This window comes from Chaetura pelagica, unplaced genomic scaffold (genome assembly GCF_000747805.2).
Source record: "Chaetura pelagica isolate M959 unplaced genomic scaffold, ChaPel_1.0 scaffold3, whole genome shotgun sequence".
Lineage (NCBI taxonomy): Eukaryota > Metazoa > Chordata > Aves > Apodiformes > Apodidae > Chaetura > Chaetura pelagica.
Genome location: NW_009952974.1, coordinates 14,903,443 through 14,919,675, shown reverse-complemented (window position 1 = coordinate 14,919,675; position 16,233 = coordinate 14,903,443). Strand labels below are relative to the sequence as shown.

At 34.7% G+C, this 16,233-nt stretch overlaps 1 protein-coding gene across 1 annotated transcript in view; it reads left to right on the top strand.

Moving 5' to 3' along the window:
- The window catches only part of SESTD1 (SEC14 and spectrin domains 1), a 34,682-nt gene that overhangs the window by 6,594 nt on the left and 11,855 nt on the right, over positions 1–16,233 (top strand). Inside the window, exons 3-9 of the mRNA XM_009996325.1 lie at positions 1,154–1,244; positions 3,291–3,404; positions 6,388–6,501; positions 7,263–7,360; positions 7,750–7,805; positions 9,888–10,099; positions 13,752–13,874. Coding sequence (XP_009994627.1) covers positions 1,154–1,244; positions 3,291–3,404; positions 6,388–6,501; positions 7,263–7,360; positions 7,750–7,805; positions 9,888–10,099; positions 13,752–13,874 — 808 coding nt within the window. The remainder of the gene's footprint in view (positions 1–1,153; positions 1,245–3,290; positions 3,405–6,387; positions 6,502–7,262; positions 7,361–7,749; positions 7,806–9,887; positions 10,100–13,751; positions 13,875–16,233) is intronic.

Sequence of the window (16,233 nt, the reverse complement as noted above, 5' to 3'; positions counted from 1 at the left end):
GAGGTGCTTTTTCCCCTTTTTGAAATTCCAACATAATTTTGTCTTCTAGCCGTATCTGATGAAGCTCAGCTTCAGTATGAAGTAATTAACAGTAAAAGTTCTCAGTGTGAAGCATAATACATATTGTTAGATGCAAGTTGATTTGTTTTTTGGTAAGCTAAGGAGATCTTGGAAATGGCTTTGTTTTGTAGTTGTAGATTTGGGTGCTAAGGATTACATAATGGTTTTCAACATCACATAAATGGAATAGATTTTTATTTTTTTTTGTTACTTTGTACACAAATTCCACCCTGAGACATATCTAGTGTAGTAACTAATGCTAAAATTATGGGCTCGCTTCTATATCCTCTTCTGGCTGCTGCTGTGCTGGTTGTGAGAAAGTAACATTTCCCAGCTGTTGGTGACATCCAGCGGTTGCTGTTGCCATTAAACTCTGTCCAGCTGTTGTGAACATCTTGTTGCCAGCTTCAGTTAGAAGTTGCTTTCTCCTGTATGGTATTTGAGCAGAAGTACCTTTGAAATTTTTGCTTTGCTTTTTTCTGAATGGTTCTCAGCAGTTTTTTGTAGTGTACACAGACATAAACCATATTAAAAGAAAGATATTATGTCAGTCTAAAATACACTTTCTTACAGATCCATACATAAAGCCTCTGTACTGTAGAGGCCTTTTGTGCACTGCAATTTCTATTCCATTTGTTCAGGAAAGAAATTTAAGCACGTTTACATGGTTTCCTGCTTGGCCATGCATCAAATGATATGTGGCTGTATCCTCAAATTTGTGCCAATTCGTGAGTAACGTTGTGAAAACTGATATTGCTTTGTCTTCCTAGTGAAACTGTCAATCGACCTCTTCTTTCTGAGGATTTAATGAGGTTTTTGGTTATGAAACCTTTTGAGAGATGCTAACGTTTAAATGCTTATATTATGAAATACACTTCAGTGCTACTGAGAAGTTGTAATTTGGATTATGTATTAATATGCTTGAGAAATAGTACTGTTATTTCTAAATGAGTAAACTGGAAAACCTTAAGAGACAGTATTTTTGTAAGTAAATAACTATGTAATTTTGTTTTTCAGTAGAGTTGAAAGCTAAACTCATTGTAACATGACACTTGTTCATTTTATTTTTTTCTAAGTGTTATTCTTCTTTCAGTGACAAGTGTAAAGCTAGAGGATTTACTGTGATAGTGGATGGCAGAAAATCTCAATGGAACGTGGTAAAGACGGTTGTGTTAATGCTACAGGTAAATAAAGATTTATACATTCATAGTTGACTCATTAATTTTATAGATGTAAACCTAATAGTTGTGTTATTGTAGAGACAGTAATTTCTTTATTGAGAAGTAGGCAATTTATGGACTTGTAAAATCACAAAATGTGGTTCTGTGACAGAATTCTGTGCAGGAAGAAACACTGAAAATAAGATGATACAGCTTACTTAAGTGAGGGACAAATTCACTACATGCTGGCAACACATGATTGTAGACATTTTTCTGAAACAAATTTTTAGTTGAAAAAGTACAGAAATATGCTCCCGACATGAACTGTGAATAGTAGGAATGTCTATAGAGGAAGAGTTCACACTGATAGAGCAGCTAAGCAGGCTCTGATGCAGTATGTTCGTCTGCTTGATTTCCATTGGAATTCGCTATAGTTGGGTTTGTTGTGTATAATAGTCCCAATCACAAATCATATTCTGGATACTAGACAAAGTAGGAGGAGAAAAAAAAAGTGCCAATTCCCAATGAAAGAAATTCATAATAATTTATTATGAACTGTGGTATTGCAAGTCTTACTTCTGCTTAACAGTATAAATTATTTTCTGGGTTCAATGGTGAAAGAAAATGCAAGATGCAGCACTGAATAGAAGAATAGAGAGCCTAAACTACTGCCTTTCTTAGTGCACAGATGACTCCTCTTTATCAGAGCAGTTTTCCTCTCAGACTTAAATGAAGCCTCAGAAAGTGTGTCAAATACGAATAATTTGATTTTGTTGCCCTGCTAGGTCATTGTTGCTCATTGTTTCAAGGTGTCTTTCACCTATTCTTGACTAAGATGGCATTCCTAGTAGTTGTAGTATTTGGATCCATTAAATTCTGGCTGTGATCCTGATTGAGCTTTCACTTCAGCTAACGTACAGTTATGACATTAAGTGAGAACTTCAGCTGAAGGGGAGGTGGCTTCCTGGCTGCACACTTCCTGCTGGTGTGAAGCCCGGAGAAACAAGTTGGACATATATATCTTTAATTTGAGAAGGAAGCAATACAGATTTTCATAAGTAAACTAATCACTTGTGCAGACCACTTGAGATTTGCTGTCTGCTTGGACACATGTAGTTCTCAAAGGTGCTGGTTGGTCATCAAAGAGACACTTCTGTGTTAAAAACATGGTCTGCTAGTTTTCATGTATTCATTAAAATGATGCAAGAATGAAATATCCTTTTTTTTCAGTGCTTTGCTGAATTGGCTTTATATAACTTTTTTTTAGAATTGTATTTTTATAAATAAAATGAGGTATTTGAAGGAAAGTCACATGCAGTGTCAGCTCTATATCAGTACTGTGATTGATCACTGTTGCTTATCGTTATAGCTCATGATTTCAGAGTAATCAACAATCTCTTTTCCTTGATCTACATTCAGTGTGACAACATAAAATCAACTTGATAGATGAAATTTCTCTTTTAGGCTGAGGAATATGTTAATAATAATAGGTTTATGAATTAATATGCTGAAATGTTAACATTAAGCCCTTTCGTTGTAGTCTAAGCAATATGTACTAGAGAAGTATAGGATATAATTGTGATTTAATAAAAACATATACAATTGTTTTCTAACTTTATTTTAACTTTTACTGTTTCATTCTGCATAGCAAATGACATCTAAAAACATATACAATTGTTTTCTAACTTTATGATTACTGTTTCATTCTGCATAGCAAATGACATTGGTAAAAGCTTTGTTATCCATAAGATTTAAATGAAATGCCATAAATAAAATCAAGTCTAGTCAATAATTATTTTTTTTTTGGTAGTGATATAACATGGACTAATGGTTAGACCTCAGAACTGGGGTTAAAGAGGTTAGATTTTCTTTTCAGTTCTGACATGATTGTGCTCTGAGACTTAGTGCAGTCTACTACAGAGCAGGATGGAGCAAATATGGATGCAGCAGACTTAGTTTAATTTACGTCTGTAAACTTTAAGTTCTTGCATAGATGATGACATGTAAGTGGAATTCATAAGTAAATGTTTCATCTTTAATGTTTTACTTAATTTTTTGTTTGTTTTACAGAATGTTGTTCCAGCTGAGGTGTCACTTGTTTGTGTGGTAAAGCCAGATGAATTTTGGGATAAGAAGGTTACACATTTCTGTTTTTGGAAAGAGAAGGATAGACTTGGCTTTGAGGTGTGTAGAACTTTTTGTCTACTTCAGTCAAAAATACCATTTTTGGAATTCTAGAGTAACTGGTTGGACATTAATGTCTCTTTAAAAATACTTATATTCAAGATGCTTTGTGAATATCCTTAACAAGCCACTGGATATCCTTAACAAATCACCGTGGCCTTTTACTTTTTCCCTTTTTAATAAGAATATTAAATGAATGAAATGAATGAATAGAAATATGTGGCACTTTATTCTCCTGATGAGCAAATAATTAAGCTTTTTGATACAAATTGTAGATATTTTGAGTAGGAAACTTGTACAGGGTTTAGTGTAAATTTTTTTCATTGTTTCTATGGTAGACTGTAGAGATACATGTTGTATGGTGTCACTAAATCAGTAGTAACCATTTTGAAGCTTTGTGAAGCACAACATGTATATATCCAAATGCAACGATGGGATGCTAATTCAAGAAGAAAACTATATTCAGGATGTGGTGATTTGACATATTTTCACAAAAGGTCAAAGGCCGTTACTGTGATTGAATTTTGAAAAGTTTTGAGGATCTATGACAACAAAAGTTTGCATGCTGTAGGTGCTGAATTTAGTAGAATTCATATCTTTAAAAGAGGAAGTGTCTTATTGTTCTGTGCAACATCACACCTACTGGTTTGCAACGGTTTTTTTTTGTCCTTGACTCTTTTCTATGTTATTTGAGCTATTGATCTATAGTAGCTGATTAAAACAGTATTTCAGAAGCTTCAGAGAGACAGATAGCACTTTTGACATCTAGACACCTAAGTTAGTAATGTAAAGCATATGGAAGGGTGTTACATTAGTACTAACACTAGTCTAGGTCTGGAACAAGCACTAAATTTTGGTCAAGAACCTCCCTTCTGCCTCTGCCTTGTCAGAAATTCAAATGTTGGCTTGTTTTTGAAGTCTTCACACAGAATTTCTGCAGATTGGTTGGGGTTTTTTGTTTGGTTTGGTTTTTAGGGTTTATTTTGTCTTAAGTTACAGCAAAGCTTAGTATTAAGTGGAAGTTCTTTTCCGAAATTTTTCTGATAAGTGACAAAAGAAATTTGTTATTTCACCAAATCTCACTTGTGAGGTGATTTTCTTAATTTTTTGGTCAGAGGAGTATTTTCTCATATGGCTAATATATTTGTTGCAGGCAAGCTTTGCTTTGCAGGACAAAAAAAAATAATAATGTTTCCCTGGTACAAGTTTGTAAAGCGTATCCCTTGTGGGCTGTCCTTCCTGAAGTATCTCAGTTAAAAAAGAAGTAAGTGGTGACAATGCAGTCCATCCTTTTCTTAAGGCTATTTGTTTTTTTTTTAGAACCAGTATTTCAGTGGTGTGAACGATCTGCCCTGTTTGCTTTAGCTTCCGTACCAAAATGTCCTGATGGAGTAAACTAACTTTCTCTTTTTTATGAACTCACAGAGATGGAAAGAGAATGCAAAAAATGGCCTAAAAATGTATGTGTGCCTAAAGGAGGAAACATAAAAGCTTTTTGTTCTTTGTCCTAGAGTCATCTGGGCTTTGGGCTGGTTACTGTCATTACTTAAAGAAACTACAAGCTAACTCCATTTATGGCAGCTACATACCATTAAGAATACATGGGCATATCCTGGGTTTACTGATTATTGCTGGAACATATTCCTGTATGCTAAATATTAGACCAGTTATTTGGAACTGCTCTAAATTCTTCAATTCTAAGAATTGAAAAATGACAGTCATTCAGGAGGTTTCTAGTCCAACTTTCCTGTTCAAAGCAGGATCACCTAATAAGAATAAACCAGGTTACCCAGGGCTTTTATCCATTTGGGCCTTGAAAAACTTACAGGGATGGAGACTGCCCAGCCTCTGCCTTCAGTTTTTAAAAATTATCAATGGTTGTTGACTGGCTTTTGATCTCAAAATCCATCTCAGAAACATCGTATTTTCATCAATGATTCTGTACGTCAGATTGGTTTAGTGATTTGAATAGTCCTGAACTATCCTGAAGTGGTGGAAGACAGTACCCTTGAAGTAATTTCAGGAGAAAATCTAATTTTAGAGTGGGTTTTCTGTCTGCTTTATCGGCATGAAGGTGGAGCTGAACTAGAGTGTTTCCACATATCTTTGGTCCCTGAAAGAGTATGTGCATGATCTGATGGGTTCTTAAAATTATAAGTTGTTTTTATTTTTTCTTTTCTTTTTGGGTATATATTGCCAGTATGTCTGTTTCCATAGAGAGTTTTGTTCCACAGGAGTTACTCCAGGCTTGGCGTATCATGCATTGAAGCAACTAGTGCTGCCAATTTTGGTTTAGGTTTATGTAAATGAGGCTCAGCCAGGAACCTCTGGAATGCATAAAAGAAGGAAAGAATTTAGTCTTCTGACTAGCAGTGGACCTGTGTTTTCCTTTATTTCCTGAAGTAGTTGATTAACTAGATTTGTTTCCTGAGCAAACTACTCTGCTTTTAAGCATGGTAAGATTTGAATTTGACTGCTCATGGAAAGATTTGATCCAACTGTTGCTGAGCATGTTTGCGCAGTAAATGCAGGCACTAAATTTTTATGGCACAAACTCACCTCTGGGACTGTAAGTATTGCAGGAGTGATAAAATAATAAGTACTTGGCAAGATGATATCCTGCTACTGTATTCACTAAAAATAGACCCCATTGTGTATGACTTAATCAAGAATCATCAGTTGCCACCAAGAAAACGAATATCCAAAAAACATTTATTTTTCTTATTATAAATAGATAAGGTGGTACAAATTATCCTCTTACAGGATTACACGTGAGATATACACTGTGTATCAAAATTACCTGACTACTTTAGGCCCACATTAATTGCAAGTAGCCATACTTGATTTAAACATTTAGCAATAAAAGGTTCACTTTCTTGGAAGCATGGATCTGTTCAGTACATCTGGCCACACTTAATTTTTTAGATACTTAGGGAAAAATATAAGCATTACTTACAGGTTTATCTAAAATTTGTTGTTGCAGGTTATTTTAGTATCTGCTAATAAGCTGACTCGATATATAGAACCATGCCAGCTAACAGAAGATTTTGGAGGAACTCTCACCTATGATCACATGGATTGGTTGAATAAGAGGCTGGTTAGTTTTCTGTTTTGTTGTTTTTTTTTTCCAAGTGCCTCATTCTTGAGCCATGAGTTTTTATTTGTGTAAGAACTGCTACATGTGTAGAAGTTTTCATATGTGTAGTAGTTCTGTTCAAATGCAGTGGACACTTGGATCCTGGACAAGGAATACTCGTGTGTCCCAACCACAATTGCCTACGGCCTTCAAATGTACTCTGCAGTAGTCTCTCAGCAGTACTTCCCCCTCAAGAAATTGGAGGGTTTACGCCACATATACCATGTTTCTTTTTTTCTGAATTTCAGCGAATTGTGTGTTTGGACCCAAGGGCAGAGAGAGCATCATCTCCTGTTCCTACTGATCTTTGCATGGTCTTTATGTATGCATGGATTAGGACAAGGCAGCTTGTTTCTTTTCTGTTTCTAAAAACTGAGAGCACCTGGGGCACAGGAGAGGGAGAGAGAGGAAATCTAGTACTTTTATTGTCCATTTTTGCATATTCATCTGATATATATAAAACTGGCTTTTACTCCTGCTTTCATGAAATTCATAAGGACAGAAATTCCACTCTAGCTGAGACTTTTGCTTTAGATTTCGTTTTGGCTACAACTGAATTTATTTTTTTTTTAATCTCTCTTGTATATTAATGAGGAACTTTCTCCATTGCAATTCCTGAATTCTGAAACTAGACAAGAATGCAGGAAAGTTTAAAATTGCACTGATGCCTTCAATACTACCATTTAAATAATTTTAATTGTTAAAGTCTGTCTCTTGTTTAGGTATTTGAAAAGTTCACAAAAGAATCAACATCCTTACTGGATGAGCTTGCTCTAATTAACAATGGAAGTGATAAAGGAACTCAACAAGAAAAAGAGAGGTGTGTGGTTTGCTTTTTGAAATCAATGCTTTTGGATTATAACATTTTATTGGAAATGAAACTATTGAAAATACGATAAGTCTTAAGTATTTTGAAATTTGTAAAGCAATTCTGTACCTTAAAACATTACAAAAAAACATCAGTGTGTGTCTAGGTGGATGCTTATTTGGCTATTTACTACAGGCAGCTACACTTCTGTTGTGGTAAGAGTTGCAAAATTGAGTACTGAGTGGGGAAAGAAACATACGTTCTCTTAACTGCAGTGTGTGGTAGTTCTGGCCTTAGTTGAAGTTTCTGGTGTTACTTAAATACAATTTATTAGTAATGTTTTTGTTACTTTAATTATTAAGTTTATTATTATTAATAACGTGTTTGTTACTTTATTCAAGGTCAATAGATTTGAACTGCCTTCCATCAGTTGATCCAGAGACGGTACTGCAGACAGGTATAGTAAGTTGGAAAATTATAGCGTTGGTCAAAAATAACATTATTCATTTTTAAGCCTCAAGTGAAAGCACAGAGGGCACAATAATTATCTTAGCGATCATCACAATGTAACAAGTCTATCAATTAATGTCAATTTTGTTGAGTTTAAATAAAGTGATGTTAACAAATAAATAACACCAAATGTCTCTTTTAAAAACAGTTTTTAATAATCCTGATAACCTCTTTATGGTATTGCTATAATTAATACATCTAACTTTGAGAAAACATTGTTTCTAGATTATGTCAGTATGTTGGCTTTACTGAGACAAATTCATTCTATAACCACCAAATGGTTACAACACAGATAGCATTTGTCTATGCAATTTTGTAAGTTTGCTGGCCATCTGTGAAAGTGAAGCATGCAGTCTTCTGACTCCTGGCTGCTAAGACTCTTCCTTGAGCATTAAACAGTTTGGGGTTCTTTGATTGAAATGGGGTTTTTTAGGTTGAATTTCTTATTGGCTATAAAGTATAATAGCACTGTTGATTTGGACTAGAAATTTGCTTAAATATTATTTTCCTGTGTAGAATAGGAAGTAATGCATAATGCGAAGTTGGCATTACATGCACTCTGTGTAAAATTTTATCTTATTTAGATGTGAGATAATACTGTTTGAGTTAAAAGGTGAAAAAATAGTTCCTTTCTCTTTGCTAGATTTGCTGAATTAAAAGTTTGAGAATAAAAAATTGAACTCTCATCAATCAAACTTTTTTGTCTCTTAAGGATAAATATGAACAAGCTGGGATTTTAGATAAAAAGACTTCTCTCTTCCTTAGTTACAAGTACTGTTGCTTTCACACATATAAGGTGTAGTTCATAACATTTGAGAAGAATCTTTTTTAAAACTTTTTTTTTCCTTTGAAGATGTTACTGCTGTAATAATACAATAACTTTAAAAAAATCCCAGTAGAATTATGACTTATAAAAGCCTTTAAGTCTGTTTGCCCTGCAGCTGTCTGTGTCTATCTGTGGAGTATTTCAGAAGATGAAATCCAAGATGTTTATTTCCTTAGCAGGGCAAAATGTATTTGAATTCTTAAGACATGTTCATTTCACAATATGATGCTGAGTAATTTAAAGTTGCTTGCTGCAGTCTCCAAAGCCCTTGGCATTTTGATTGTCTAGATAGTGCCAGTTGAATGTAAAGTCTCTGCATTTTCCTTGAGGTATTTCAATTTCTGTTCTGGGGGTAATTTTTTTATTTTAGTGAACTGGCATGTTACCATTTTGAGACCTGCAGAGCTGATGATGTGGAATTGGCAGATTTCCCCTTTCACACTGTTACTTTAGTGGCCAGTGGCTGTTTTATTTGCTAACTTTTTTTTTTAGCTTTTGAGGAATAAATATATGATGTGGAGTTACTGGTATGTTTACATCCTGAAAACTTTACTACAGGTTAATAATAACATTATTCAACCAGTTTGAACAGAGAACTAAATAGTCAAAGTGTACCATTTTTGCATATATGAAAGTTGTTACATCATAGAGTTTGTACCCTACCTGATGCTTCAAAGCACAAAGCAAAAGCTAAGAAAAGTTATTGATCAAAATACTTAGTATTTAGCTCCACATTTTCTATGAAAATTTTGTATGTGTTGTAAAAATCCATCTAGATAATTTATTTAATCTAAGAACATTAATTGAGAGAAATACTTTGGATGCTACACAGTGTTTTGAAGTAAACCAGAGTACTGAGAGTTGTTTCAAACTCAAGATTGTGCTCTGCAGTTGTTTCTTCACATTAATCGGTACTATTATCAATGTGAGTGTTCAAGTCATAGTATCTTCTATATAACTAAAATAGACAAAATTATTTCTACTCTGTATTAAGACTGATACCACCCTGTAAACTGTGGCCAATGCTCTGCATGAACTGCTATCACTGAATGTGCCCAATGATTGAAAGATCATTAGCTGCAAAAATGTACCACTGCATGTTCTAAAAGTAGGCATGTGGACTAATAATTTTTGTGGTTTTTTGGTTGGTTTGTGGGTTTTTTAAAATCTGTATTAACCACAAAGTTACATGTATTTTCAAAGGTCACGAGTTACTATCTGAATTACAACAGCGTCGATTCAATGGTTCAGATGGAGGGGTATCCTGGTCTCCAATGGATGATGAGCTACTTGCTCAGCCACAGGTCATGAAGCTACTAGACTCACTTAGAGAGCAATATACCCGCTACCAGGAAGTCTGCAGACAACGTAGCAAGCGCACACAACTAGAGGAGATTCAGCAGAAGGTAATGCAGGTAAGCTTGGAGTTGTTCTTGAATACTGTGAGGCAGCAGTTTGAGCTCAAGTCCCAGACTGTATCCCCTGCAAAACTTAGAATTGGAGGTGAGAACTTCATGCTTCCTTTTACTCCTCAAACTGCAGTCTGCCACTTGGTGATTTACAGAGTGGCTATCACAGTGATTTACCAGCGGCTGTTCTGATACACAGAGGTGATTAGAAACATGTTGTCTTACCATCATCCTGAAGAGTCTTCACATTGTCTCTGGTGTGTGCTGTGGCAACATGCCTCTACATTGTCAGAGGTTCAAATGTCTAACCTGTTAGCAAAGAGAGGAACCTTCACAAATGAGGCACATTTTACTGTGACTTTGCTTGAGAGTTGAAATCTTCCACTGGCCACGCCATTTTAAGTTCCTGTTACTGAAGACAAGCCATTATTTATTCCTTTATTTGTCTAATGTTTGGTGTTTTAACTTAAAGTGATTAAATTCTCTGTATTTCAAGGCTACCCTGACCAGAATGAATTCAAAACTTCCTAATCAATTGTGTGTTAAAGGTCATTATGAATTGGTTTGGTCCTTTGGAAACAGGCATGTAATTAGCACTTTGAACATTTTCTCAACTGAGTCTCAGTAGAGAAAATCAAGGAAAGGAAATTATTTCTTCCTCTTGTGTTTATTACTTGAAATTAGATTTACATGTTTTTAAACTTCTGTATGGTTTGAATATGCATAAAATGGAATGGATATTGCTTTTAACCTTTCAACATTGACATTTCTAATGCATGAGGAGTGCAAATCAAGTACCTGCACTTCATAGTGTTCCAGCCATGGGTGAAGATAAAAGCTAATTAATCGTATTTCTAGCACTGAAAATAAAAATCTATTGAGGAAGTAGTTTTCCCTTATGTAATAATTCAGATTATTAGGAAAATATTTTAAAAAGCAAATGTCATCTTTTGATATTTTAAACTGGAAATAATAAAAATATATAAGATATGAAAATAGTACTGTATAGAAGATAATACCATGACTGTTAGTATAATCAGATGAGGTCTTTTTTCCTTTGTTAAAGTTACAGTAGTTGAACAAGATGTGCTGATTGAAATGGGATTTATAATGTACTTTGACGAACTGACATTGTTAATGCACTTAAATAGACTTGTTTATTGGGGCATCAGCCTCACTTTGCAATATTTGTATTAGAAATAATTTTTAATTTGCTTTGTCTGCATTATGGATGCTGCACAGTAAGTGAATTGACCCTCAGTACAAAAGAAAAATGTTTCGCTGTTTTACTGAGCTAATGAGTTTTATAAAGCGTGTTTGAAAGCTCTCTAAAAACCATGCAAGTGTATGGGAAGAACTTACTGCATCTAGAAATTGATTTAGTTTTCCTTTTGGGTTACAGGAGACAGGCTGACAGTGAAAAGTAAGATGGACTGGAGGAAGCTGATGTGGGCAAAGTCCAGGAAATTTACTTTGCCAAAACAAATAGAAATTGCAGTATAACATGCTTGCAGTATTTTCAGTTGAAATGAGTGTGAATGTAGAAAGTTTTCCCCTTGTGTGATTGATTTTTAAAAAAATATATTTTAGTGTTTAAAATATATTTTATTCTTTGTATAGCTTGTTATATTGCTAACCATTGCTGGCTTGCTTTTGTGTTCCTGTTTCATTTTCACTGTTTGCTGCTTCTCCTTACTGTGAACTGATTAGTTCTTATTGCTGTCTCAGAGCTCTCTGATGCATAACAACCTCTCTTCCTTTCTGACTTTGATATCTTAACTCTTTTTTTAACCACAACTCTTCCTTCTATTCTGTAGTTTGGTTTACCTTTCTTGTGACTTACATTTTGCAGTGTAAAGATTACAATGATTTCCAGATGTTTTCTGATGAACAGTTCCTCTAAACATACTGCTGATGAGCAACTCTGTATTTTATGATAAATTCTAGTTTTGTCCCTTCTTAGGCAGAAGGTGCTAATTACAGTTTTTCTAACGTTAATTCACAAAAACTAATGCCAGGCCTTGCTGCAGTCTGCTTATTAACCATGTAAAAATACATTTTATTAAAATAACATTGATTCGTTCTCCAGGTCCCTTAGTGAACCTTTTCACTTCAGGTCAAGTATGTCACAGAAGAGTGGCCGTATGCTAAGCCATCTCAGAGGCCATGCAGTGATTGCTGGCAACTTGGAATGAGGAGGTTGTCTGAGTCAGGGACGGCACTGCTAAGCAGTAGTCTTGCACACTGTTTCAGACATGCATAAGAACTGTCATTTCCATTTGTGAGTTTTCCAGGCCACCCTGAGGTTTCAGAGGGACATCTGGGTGCCTTCCTGTCTGGGTCCATTCCATATTTACCCAGGGACAGCTGTGCAGAGGTGCTGAGCACAACAGGAAGTTTCTCTTTAAACAAAAAGAAAACTGTAGAGTCTGAATTTGCTCTAGAAATCCTAGAAATTATGAAAGTAAGGAAGATACTTTTGAGGCAAAGAACATATGCTCTGAAACAGTACTTGTTATGTGGGGGCAGGAGAGGGATGCAAAAAGAGAGGGTGGGAAGACACATGATGACTAAAAGGTGAACTAAGTGACTTTCTGTAATTGTTATGGTCATTCTTGATTACTGTTGCCACATAGCCTAGCAGCACTAGGAAAGTGATCCAGTTAGTCCCTGCTTCGTTTGTCTTCACAGTTGTAGTGTTACATTGTGTATTGTGTTATGTTTCCTCAAAAACTCTATGAAGCTGTTCCTGGACCTCTATTTGAACAAAAGTCATATTAAAGAGGGGAGGTGGCTTCCTATGCTTTTTATTAAGAAACATAATGTGGGGTTATTCCTGCATTTTCTTACTTCAGGGCTCTATTAGTAAGTGACTTCTGTGCTAGGTTTCATCAGAGTTGTCTCTATTTTCTAAATACTTTAAAATTTATTATAAACTTTTGTCATAGATACCCGGTAATTCAAATGTGTATAAAGAAACCAAAATTGGAGACACTGCTTTGCTTTGAATACTAATAATACTAATAATAAAAAGAGAGAAAAAGAAATCCAATACTATGGTCCTAAACTGTGTTGTCGACCCTGTGAAGGTTTCAGCAAAAGCAGATCACATGAGATGTGACCATTAAGACTTTTAAGAGGCTTCTGCTGTTTGAATAGAGCAAGTTGAAAAGACATAAATACATAAAATACTAAACTGTTGTGTAAATTTAAATTCTAAATAAGTACATAACCTATACTTGAGTGTGAATATATTTAACAAAATAAGGCAAGAACTCTCAGGTGTATGTTAGAATAAAGCTGTGCATCAAAACTCAGGCAACAAAAATTCCTGTTTGAATATGAGGTCCACAAACAGGAAAATGGTATTCTGAGCTCTTTTATTGACAGAGATATGAAATGACAAGTAGGAATGTAACAAATGTTTTGCTAGCTGTCACCTACTTTCATGGTGTTGACAAGCTAAGGTTGATGAAAAGCAGTTTCTATTTAAAGTTTTTGAAGATGTAGACGGATTCAGCCACATTTCTACAGATCCTAGAAAGAAGGTTTTTTCATAAATGTATACTTTGAAATACTTCTGCTTGTTAATTCTTTTTATGTATCAATTTTGGTGTTATTAATTTGCTTCTTTTTGTCACCATTATCTTATTCACAGGTAGTCAATTGGCTTGAAGGACCTGGATCAGAACAGCTAAGAACCCAGTGGGGAATAGGTGATTCAATTAGAGCTTCACAAGCTTTGCAACAGAAGCATGAAGAGATTGAAAGTCAGCACAGTGTGAGACTTCCCATACCCTTTTCAAGTAGCAAAATAATTCCAAGTACATGCAGTTATGAGTGATGTCTTTGGGTTTTGAGTATCTAGGAATTTTGCACCATGCACAGTTTTATGGGCTATGGAGGAAAGTACTTGGGCAGTTTAAAGAACTTAATATGGTCATTATACATACATGTTATTTATTTTGTTTTCCAGTGTAGAAAGACACTGATTTCTATCTGTGCTTTTTCTTGTTTTTATTATGTTACAGTAGTTGTTAAATTTTCATGCTGATTAGGAGGAATTTCCTTTTTCCTCCCTGCCAAAATGGTTGAGAAGTCCTGTAACTTCTCAAGTGAATAAGTTAATATTTTTGTCTTTATCAAACTACACTTATGAGAAGCTGAAACTGGCTGAACGTTTTCATTGATCAAGACTTGAGATATAGTTTATGTTGATAATGAAATATTGAAGAGACTGTTTTGTAACTGTACTGACTTTTGATACCTTTGCTTCTAATTTTGAAGACTTCCTAAGGTTCCCAGGGTTTTATCTTTTCCATCAGATGGTTAACTATAATTGACAAATGAATACTTGGTGTTCCCCAAGAGTGTCGCTCACAGTGCTTTTCCTCTTTTCTGACTTTCCTTGATGTAGACACTGACAATTCTGTCCACTTTTCCTAAGTTCCCATTACAGTCATATCAAAGAAAACAGTCACTCGGTTATAGTTTTTCTGACCTAATTTAATAAAAAAAACAACCCAAGCCCTTAGTCTGAGACACACTGTGCCCTAGACTACACTGGTTCTGTTGTCTACATCTCTGTTTCCTATGGTTTACTTGCTCAGATGCAGATATGCATTGTAGTTGTCCATGTTTTGTCAGGTGAATTCCTTCTCTGTTGTCTTGTTGCTTTAAGCTCCCCAAGTGATGTTCTGCTCTCAAAACCAGTACCTTCTGAGCTATAAACTTACAGTTAAAATCCTAACTGGAAAGAAAAGGGAAAAAAAATCCCTGCCTACTCCCTTGACAAAAATAATTTTTAATATCTTTCAGTCACGTTAGCACTTCAAACTGAAAAGAGAGAACAGGATAGAATATACTTTATTCTCACTTGGGTATCTGCAACAGTGCTTTAGCTGGGGCCAAATACAGTCCTTGAAGTCACTGAAATCCCACTGAAGTTTGCAGGCTGGCCTACGGTTTGCTTGTCACTAAAGCAATGACAAGATGGAATGCTGCTTGGTTCTCAGGTGCTGGCAGTGTTTGTAGAAACAACAGTCAGTCAGAAATGTTATTTTTAATTTTATACTAAAAGAAGCAATTGGAAAACTAGTAGCCAACTGCAAATTTAGGTGCCTTTTTATAGATTAAGACAACAGCACAGGAAAAATGTGCTTTGCCTTCTTTGATTTTGAAACATCTCGTAACAGCTGAGTTTACTTTCTATTTCATTAATTTCCTATATTTTTCTATCCTAATAGTTGAATTGACAGCTTGTATGCTTGCTTTCTTTTACCTTCTCCTATTTATGGTTGATTACATTACTTCTGTTTTGAAGAAACCTTCAAAAATGTTTGATTCCTTCTAAAGACAGGCTTTTTTACTTCAATATACTGTAAAGTGAAAAAATAATTTTCTTAGGGTGTTGTGGTTTGTTTTTTGTTTTTTGTTTTTTTTTTGGGGGGGGGCTTCCTTTCAGTTTTTTGTTTTAATTTTCTAACTGTTTTATTTGTGGCAATATGTTATTTTTGAACAAATGTTGAGCAAATTCCGTCATTTTGAGCTGTCACATATACATGTGGCTAACTTACCCCTGTGAAAAGGATGAGAAACACACTTTTTATCTCTGGTTTCCAGTGTCTTAGTTTTACTGATAGCTTTATCAAAATAAATTACTGCAACTATTGCAATTAATTCAACATTAAAAATAAAAAATTAAAATTAATATATAGATTTTTCGTCTGACTCTTCATGATACAGTTGACTTGTCACACTCAATAAGCCTGATTTTATATGTTCAGTGTTTAAAGGTAATAGGTAATAATGAGTTATGATGTGTTAACTGAGTTTATTGAACATACGTGACAATGGAAGATGTTTCCATATTATGTCATGTTAGTTGCCTCTTTTGGAGAAGATGAGAGATTTATTCTGCTCTTAAATTTTTTGGCTGATTGCTAAGTTAACTTTTCATTACTTTTTTTTTTCCTTGCATCTTTTAATACTCTTATTTCTTCCTGTGAGCAGATGGTAGAGGTGGCTTTGGGTAAAGTGAAAAAAAATTCTGATGATAGATATTTATGTTCTGTATTTTGTATGCTTTTAAAGTAAAAGATGAAGGCATAAATAAAAAAAAAACATCCCAATAGGAGTGT